Source organism: Fibroporia radiculosa (assembly GCF_000313525.1).
Source record: "Fibroporia radiculosa TFFH 294 genomic supercontigs, scaffold1029, whole genome shotgun sequence".
NCBI lineage: Eukaryota > Fungi > Basidiomycota > Agaricomycetes > Polyporales > Fibroporiaceae > Fibroporia > Fibroporia radiculosa.
The window spans coordinates 119,412-128,320 of NW_012133255.1; the positions used below are offsets into that span (position 1 = coordinate 119,412).

The 8,909-nt window shown below is 51.4% G+C and overlaps 2 protein-coding genes across 2 annotated transcripts; one reads left to right on the forward strand and one right to left on the reverse strand.

The window, feature by feature from the left end:
* Nucleotides 1-183: 183 nt before the first annotated feature.
* FIBRA_02002 (uncharacterized protein) lies at nucleotides 184-2,671 on the reverse strand (the record flags this gene model as incomplete). The annotated part of the gene is made up of 13 exons (XM_012323870.1): nucleotides 184-233; nucleotides 290-334; nucleotides 396-541; nucleotides 605-743; nucleotides 791-897; nucleotides 950-1,067; nucleotides 1,118-1,189; nucleotides 1,247-1,285; nucleotides 1,336-1,432; nucleotides 1,494-1,706; nucleotides 1,757-1,796; nucleotides 1,848-1,872; nucleotides 1,927-2,671. 13 exons carry the CDS (start codon nucleotides 2,669-2,671, stop codon nucleotides 184-186), a joined length of 1,836 nt encoding a protein of 611 aa, XP_012179260.1.
* Nucleotides 2,672-3,636: 965 nt separating this feature from the next.
* Nucleotides 3,637-7,556, forward strand: FIBRA_02003 (uncharacterized protein; the record flags this gene model as incomplete). Its single annotated transcript, XM_012323871.1, has 11 exons — nucleotides 3,637-3,673; nucleotides 3,729-3,782; nucleotides 3,833-3,952; nucleotides 4,002-4,538; nucleotides 4,588-4,725; nucleotides 4,773-6,127; nucleotides 6,185-6,212; nucleotides 6,262-6,380; nucleotides 6,436-6,558; nucleotides 6,610-6,837; nucleotides 6,888-7,556. 11 exons carry the CDS (start codon nucleotides 3,637-3,639, stop codon nucleotides 7,554-7,556), a joined length of 3,408 nt encoding a protein of 1,135 aa, XP_012179261.1.
* Nucleotides 7,557-8,909: the final 1,353 nt, after the last annotated feature.

Below are 8,909 nucleotides of genomic sequence, written 5' to 3' on the forward strand. Positions count from 1 at the left end.
GTGGCGCTTGCAGCGCCACGGTACATCCACGTTCAATTTCGCAAATTACCAATTTCCCTATTTAAAAAACACAGAACTAGGCCTCCACATACACAGCAGTGTGCATCCGTAACAGAACCCAAACATATTCTAGTGTACATTCTCTTCGTACTGCATCTCGTCGCCGCTACATTTCAAAATCTATCACGGCGCATAACGCTGCCCGTATATGCCCTCCTGTATAGCTTTGATTTCTGCAGCAAATCAAATTAAATCAATGAGACCCAAGATACAAATTTTTGTTGCTCACGTAGCGCAAGATGTTTCGAGTGGAAACGACACATTGCGAGGTTACCTGAGATCAAAACGAGGTCAATTCTTCCGAACGAACGCACATGGACCCAACAAGGACGTACCCATCATAAACCAGAGGTTTGGTACACCGAGCCATCGCCATGCACCCCGTTCCTCGCCTTCCGGAGTCAAGTCCCAGATGGGCCCCAACTTAGACCCAACCTCTGGACTGACGAGCTTCTTAATTGCTGTATCAGCTCCCTCGAAGCTGTGGAATATGACCGTTCAGCACGATCGTGTCTAGCAAGCGGAAATTAGTGTTTTGACTGACCCAGTTGCGAAGAGGACCACGTCCGCCTCAAGTTCGCTACCATTTGTGAATTTGAGTCCAGTCTTGGTGAATCGCTCGATCTGGCTGTCGTTCTTCAACTTGACCTTGCCGTCGACGATCTTCTGACACGTGCCGACGTCTGCAAGAAGTCAGCAAGACATAGCCAAAGGAAGGTGCGAGACCGACCCAGGTAGTAGCCTCCACCCCGCGTGAAGGCCATGTGCAAGAAGCCAGAGTCGTCGACACCGAAGTGGTACTTAAATCCGACCTTATGCAACCCTTCCAGGAGTTCCCTGCACCCGTGTTAGGTGATGTTGACTGGCATAGGTGGAAGACACGACTCACTTGTCTGCTCGTGCAATGGCAATCGTGGAGCGCTTCGCGATCTCCTTCTGCAGCTTGATTGGCAAAGAGTTACTCAAGCGGTCGGCGATATCCGTAGGTGCTGCGCCCTCCCAATAGTCTGGTCGCTAAAGTTGAGCGAATGGCAGCCGTCTGTAAAATGTTTCTTACCCCGAAAGACGCGTGGCATACCCTCCTTCGTCGTCATGATATACGTCGAACTTCTCTGGAAAAGTGTAACGTCTGAATTGATGGCCATGAGCTGTTCGCGATAATCTCGTACAGATACGGTATACGCACCTACACCATGCTCGGCGTAATCACCGGCGATATCGTGGGCTGGATAAATGGTCAGTGAGTCAAACGTAGTTTCGCGTTAAATTTGTTACCTGACGTCGCTGCTCCCACAATTACTACCTTTTTCCCGATATGGTCCCTCGCAGATCCGTGTTCTGTAGAGTGTAGTATTTGCCCCTGGAACTCCTCCTGTGTACTAAGATAAGCACTCGCTGAATTGTATTACGCATATTATGCGGGGTGCACGCACCTGCCCAGGGACAGTTGGCATCTTGGGCAGGCCACCCCCAAATCCAAGCGCCATCACTACATGGTCAACGTGGAAGACGCGCTCACTTCCATCTTCCCTTTGCACTGCTACAGTCCATTTACCACCCTCTAGCTGTTCGATACGCGTTGCGGTCGTCGACAGCCAGATGTTGAGTTCCATGGCTTCGGCATAATACTCGAGCCATCCAGCAAGCTTCCTGCGGTGTCAGCTCATGCCAGTCGCGAGACAGAGGACAAACAGACCTTCTGTGCAGGGGTATATACAGGCCAGGACGGAGGGAATCTACAAACCGAGTCAAAAAAGCTCAATGCGATGAGGATCTGTGAAGCTCACGGCATGTAGGGCATATGGTCATACCCTATGCGATCAACACTTGACACTTGTTACTGCAATGAGTCATTGAGCTACTCACAGACAGGGTCATGCAAGCAGAGCGCTTCGTATCTGTATCTCCATTGATTTCCAACGCGGGGCTGCGACTCGACAATCAAGTTCGAGATGCCAAGGTGCTTCAATCTTGCCGCAACATCCAAGCCACTCTGACCACCACCAATGATGAGGACAGCAGGATCACGGTCGACGAACGCTTTCTCTTGCTCCCGTTGGGTCACCCACTTGCCGTGATTGGGCTGGAAATCCCGATTCGGACCAATCTTTTCTGGGAATCCTTTCAAATCTTCCAAGTTGGTATAAACAGTAAACGCCTTCCAGACCCCGCTTGACGTAGGCACGAGCCGGAACACACCGCTTGCGACTCCAACTTCGGTTTCGAAGTCGAAGAAGCCCACGATCCAGGCGAGGTCAGGATACGGCTGCGTCAAGCTGACGGTTCCGAGCTTGAATGATGCCGGTTTTACGACGGGGAGTCGGTCTTCGAGGAATTTCTGAACCTTGTCCGCCCCGTGGAACGTCCGGAACTCCCAAGTGAGGACAAGCTGGTCGCGCCACCATCCATCTTCAAGCAGGAGACCAACAATTCCGGGGACATTGCTGGAGGATATGTGCTGAGAGAATGCTCGGAACCACTCTGCGGCGACTTTCTGCACATCGAGATCAGGCTGAAGGGAAACACCGAGCTTGTCCAGCGTCGGCAGCGCAGGTTTCACGGAGTCGGCGGATGAGAGAAAGCTCTGGACGTCGGTGGTCACAGTGGCCATGGTCGAATCTCAGCTGCGGCCGCGGGTGATAGCGATGAAAAAGAGCCCCGCTGCACTCAGCGTCGACGAAGTTTTTATACAGCTTGTTTGCTCGGCAGATTTCATGATAAGGGCTGATTCGCTAATAATGCCTGAGAAGGACGATCACCTGAACCCCGGCGTCCGCTATAGGAGAGTATGGATGACAAGAAATCGAGAGCGAATTGCGTGCGCGGTCTAGGACAGTCATCAAAAATTCTCAGGGAGGCAGAGGCCCGTTCCGCGATCGAGCGATAGGTCGATTATATCGCCACCCCGCGAGTAAATAATGATCAGATGTGAACTTGAGCAGTCTAATGTCGTTGTGCCACGGTCCGACTCGGAGCCGTGGAAGCTGTCGAGCTTGAGAGAGTCGATAGAGCGATTCGTGGCAATGCAACGTCTTTGGAATTCTGGCACTTGTATAACTCGACTGCGGAAGCGGGAGCGATGATGTAGTAGTGTTACGGACTCGGATAATCAGGCGTCTTTTCCCCAAGAAAGACTCTGACTTCAGGCAGTGGAAAGGCCAGCCTTGAAAGGATTGTTTAGATGAACGCGTCTGTACGTCGCCTCGCTCCGGTCACTAAGTGCCATATATAGCACTTGTCCATGAGCTATGCATAATGTAAGCTATCAGGGCGCCTATGATCTGGATTTAGTAACCCTAACCTATGTTGGCCACCCGTTCCTAGCACGGAGGGGACCGATCTGGGATGGGTTCGTTACCTAGTCACTAACGTTCACGACCGTCGTTCCTTACGCGTTAGACAACAAGTAGAGAGACGATTCTGCCATTGGTGAGGAGCGGATAGGAGATTTCGGCGGATATTGTAGAGGGGTGCGCAGCAGAGGGGTGCAAGTGCGTGTTATTTCACCTGTGGATGCCGCGTATACCTATGCATGAGTCGTCTTCTGTAGACCAGTCACTGAGGTTGATTCCAAGGATGTCGGATAACCGTGCGTCTTCTGCACGGAGTGATGGTGAATGAGTTCGATTCTTGTCAGATTCGATTGTTGCCACTAACGCATTGTACAGGTGGTGGAGTGGACTACTTGTATCAAGTGAAGCTTCTGTCTGCTCTTCGGAGCGGTAAGTCATTGTTTCTTGTTCGCAATGGTATGGAATTCACGTTTCCACAGGTGATCCTGCTCGTATACACACATTTTTGGCCGAAATTGGGAAGGATGGTCGCAAGTCGTTCGAAGGGGATAGTGATATAGGTGCTGCAGCACTCCATCTGGCAATTCGCTGCGCGTCAAGTAAGTCAAGCATTCCTACTTAAGGAATCCAAGTCCTAAGGTTTCGTAGCCGATACGGTCGCTCTCTTGCTCTCCCACCGCGCTATATCCCCCAATGCTGTGCACCCGCCTGGCACTGGAACTACCGCCCTACATCTCGCAGCATCTGTTTCGCGTGCGGATGTTGTCGCCTTGCTATTGGAACACGATGAGATTGACGATACCATACGAGATAGTCAGGGACGAACATGCTTGGAGGTCGCAAAGGGCAAAGAAACGGTGCGGACCATTCAAGATTCTCGCTCATTCATGACAACATCGTATCGTTCGCTTTTGCGGACCTACGTCTTGTCTTCTCTCAATGAACCGCCGCCGGAAGCACTATTGAGAATGCTTTCATCTCATCGCATCCGCAATGTGGACTTGTCCTACCTTGATGATTCATCTGGCCGAACACTCCTTCACGAGGCGGCGAGACGCAAGGACTTGCGGCTAGTGGAACTGACAGTACGAGCGGGTGCGGACGTGTTCGCTCGTGATCGGAGGGGGCATATGGTGTACGATGGCGTAGGCAAGGATGACAGAGTGAAAGTATTTTTAAAGCAATGTGGGTGCTATTCTCATTCCTGAAACCGGTGCACTAAAGTCTATCATAGTTACGAACCAGGACACCACCCTCCTGGGACAGCAGTCAGCGGAACCGCCCGAGCTCAAGGGCTACCTGAACAAGTATGCCAATGTTGCAAAGGGGTACAACACGCGATGGTTTGTGCTCAAGAATGGATTCTTCTCTTGTACGTTTGAGCAGTCCAAATAAGTGCGATGCTCACTGTCTGTCTAGACTTCCGCCACCAAGATGATGAGAACGTGACCTGCAGAGGCGCAATTGCGATGAAGAACGCTACGCTACATGTTTCTGCTGGCAGTTCTGGCGTGCGATTTGAAGTTCATTCCACTGGTCATGGGGCACAGAAATGGTATCTGAAAGCTAATCATCGCGTCGAGGCATCACGGTGGATTCAAGCATTGCAGAAATGTATGGAGCATTCTAGGCGTGAAGCAGAAGCAGAGCGCAAGAGCGGCGAGAGTGATGCCCCTAGCTTCAGTCCGTCCATGAAGAGTACGATAGCTAGTCGGCAAATGAAGAGTGCAGGGACGGTTACTGGCTCGCCGCTGAGCTCTTTCACTGGAGACCACGGATCTGGGGACGAGGCGCCTCCTGTGCAAGAAGCCAGTGGCAAAGAGACAGGCGACGAACATGAGAACGAGAGGTCGTCAATTGCAGATTCGACAGAGCACAATCCACCGCACAGCAATTGTTACGAACTTCAAGGCAACGCGATCGTGGCCCAAGCAGAACTCGCTTCACAGATGATCTCGAAAATGTCTCTCACAGAGTCTTCGCCCCGGTCCACCGAGTTGAAAAAGGCGCTGGAAGATACGTTTGCCTCTGTCAATGCCATGTTAAGCGAGTACGTGCAAATGGTCCGCGAGCGGGAGGAATGGTACAAGGAGAAACTCGAACGCGAACGTGACAGACAGAACATTTGGGAGGAAAGTCTACAAGCTGTAGTTAAAGAAGGCCACCTCTTGGAACAAGAGCTCCGCAACAAGTCGCGCAGGCGAAGCCGCATGATGGACGGGAGTTTCGTCACTATTACCCAGGAGGACGGCAGTATGAGACGTAGAATGTCGACGCTCGTCGCCCCGCCGCCCATCGTGGCGTCTCCGCCTGAGACAGCCGTGCCATCTCCGGAGCCCATCTTGACACCAACAGGCCCGGGTCCCCTCGGGGTAGCTCGGAGACCGGTGTCAAGACAGCCCTCGGCGACCTCACCCGTTCAGTCAATCATGGCTTCCTCTAGCATACGCCAGCGTGTCCAATCTCCGACAGGTGAGGATGAGGAATACGTTGATACGGACGAAGAGGACGAGTTTTTCGACGCGATTGAGAGTGGCACTCTACCCAACTTGGTTGTTTCTTCCTTGATGTCTCCCTCTGACCACTTGTGGATAACCATTCGCCAAAATCAGTATCAGGGATACATGAATGCTCGGCAGAGATTGGCGATCACCAGCGATGACCGACCCCCGATGAGTCTATGGGCAGTGCTCAAGAATAGTATTGGCAAGGATCTGACCAAGATATCGTTCCCGGTGTTTTTCAATGAGCCTACTAGTATGCTTCAGCGTATGGTGAGAGTGCTTATTCGTCCATCCTCCGGCTCTCATACTGAAGTATTTCGCCCGCAGGCTGAGGATATGGAGTTTTCTGAGTGCCGTGAGTTTTCTCACAGTGAGATATGACTGCCTACTCATTAATGCTGTAGTCGACGCTGCATACAACGAAACTGATCCTCACAAACGTATTGCATTCGTGGCTGCGTTCGCTATGTCGAACTACTCCTCAACGATTGGTCGGATCGCCAAACCATTCAACCCCATGTTGGTAAGTCGTATCTCTAGGACTTGTTCAACATCTGGTCCCTGATAACGTTTCATAGAGTGAGACCTTCGAGTATGTCTGTCTAGATAAGGACTATCGTTACATGTCGGAGCAAGTCAGCCACCATCCCCCGATTTCTGCTTGTTGGGCTGAGTCTCCACATTGGCGGTACTACGGCGAGGTATGTGCTGAGAAACGTTCATTGAGAGATAATGTCAAAATTTTGGTATAGGTCGATGCTCAAAACAAATTCATGGGGAAATCCTTTGAGATTCGACCAACCGGTATTGCTCATGCAGAATTACTCCTGCCTGCCGACAGAGCCCCCAGGTATCCAAAAGTGAAGGGCCATCACGTCGAAGGCAAAGTAAGCGAGCACTATAGCTGGAAGAAAGTGACTACAAACGTATCTGGTTTCATCCTCGGCTCTCCAACAATCGATCACTATGGTGACATGGTGGTAAGTGGTTTACGCCAAGATCATCGGGATGCTCACAGAGCGTCGTCTAGATCACGAATCACCGGACCAAGGATCGTTGCGTGCTAACCTTCAAGCCCCGTGGCTGGCGAGGGAAGGATGCCTATGAGATTTGTGGGTACGTGGCCGACGCCAACGGCAATGTCACATACGAGATTGCAGGACGATGGAATAGTCAGCTCGTAGCGCGCTCTGTGGGGAGCGGCATCGGACAGCTGCATCCAGATGTGCATATTGACGGCCCCACGTCGACCTCTACCGGACCTGAGTACATCCTCCTGTGGCGGAATTCCAAAAAGCCTCCCGCACCATTCAATCTCACGCCCTACGCCATCACTCTTAACGACTGTCCAGATACGCTGCGTCCGTATTTGGCTCCAACGGATTGCCGGCTGCGTCCTGATCAGCGGGCGTTTGAGCTGGGCAGATACGAGCACGCCAACGATCTGAAGAATAAGCAGGAGGAGTTTCAGCGAGCGACGCGCCGTGCGCGGGAGGAAGGTCGGGTGTCTCTACACAAGCCTCGGTGGTTCAGCGCCCAGACCGAACCCGATACGGGGGAGAGAGTTTGGGCTCCGTCGATGGTCAATGATGAATTGGAATACTGGATGGAACGGGATCGCATATGGGAGGCGAAGCAGAATGGAAACGCTGTGACATGGAAAGCTGTAGACCGTATTTTTATTGAGGACGACCCTTAGTTTGTTTTGAATACGAGCATTGCTCTTGGTGTTTAGTCTACGTAGTGCCTACTTTAATGTGTTCCAATGTACTCGCAATTAGAATGTTGTATGTGTTAGGATTGTCACAATGTATTTTCCTCAATTTTTCAAGTTCCTTGAGCCAGCATGGGAGTGGTTGGTTGATTTTGGCGCCGCACCGCGACTATGGACCTATGTGACAGTGAGACGCGGTTAAACTTGAACATCGACATCGATATATCGCATTGTAGGTTTGATTACCTGGATTGTACACAGAGACTTGAAGTCGAACCTTTCAACCACGATAATCTTCGCCGACATGTTCCAAGTCGATTTGCTCAATGTAGGGTGAGCAAACTCATTTAGCGTCTCAATCGTATGTATATGTGCGTGCATACAGTTATTGGTATGAAAGACTTCGTCCAACTATTCCTGTAGTCTGCTGAACCCGTTTCGTTAACTTGATATTGCTATGCAAGTCATAGGGCACAGGTAATCATCTTATTTCTTGTTCTGTTCGCTACCTATGACTATTATGCCGAGCAATATCCACAGATATAAGGTCAAGTTTGACGGTCGAAATGTAACGACCCGTGCATGCTCACGGGCTTCCGATTGACGGCATGAGTTGCATTTCCGTCGACATGACCCTTGCTCGCAAGACTAATGACGCATCTCTGCCCCTGCATCTGCTTCCGTTCGCTTCGTCTTGGTGAATTTTGCTTCTCCGACATGTATGGCATGCCTCAAGTTGGCATAACGCCGCAACACTCTGAACTCAGACAGGAGTGACTGCTGCTCGGCAACTATTGGCCTGATCGTCATTTGCAACAATCTCACAGGTGATGCCAGCCAGCGGCTCTCGTTTGGCTCTCGTGAACACGAGGCGTGGGAACAGTCGGCTCGCAAGAATGAAAGGTTCGTCAGTTGACGCTATTGCGAGATCAGCTGCTCGTGTGTTAGACAGGCATAGACTGCGCCTGCGCACGTCTATCATGCGAGCGACGGTATAAGACGACTCATCTGAGCGTAGCGCACCCATTCTGATTTATTCATTATGGTGACTACTGCCGACATTCCGAAGCCTACTCCACCTGTGTTCGACAGGGTGGGACGTTCTTCATCCCCTCTTGGTGCGAAGTCTCCTGCAGGTACTCTGAAGCCCACGCTTCCCACTCTGGATAGATTAGGCGCGACGCTTCAACCTAATCTTGACATTGAAGAAATCGTCTCCGAATGGTTCCGCATCTTCTCGCAGCACGTCCTTACTGGAAACGTTGACGGAATCGTGAGTCTATTCCTTGAAGATGGCTGGTGGCGCGATCTGCTGGCTCTCACTTGGGAATTCCGGAC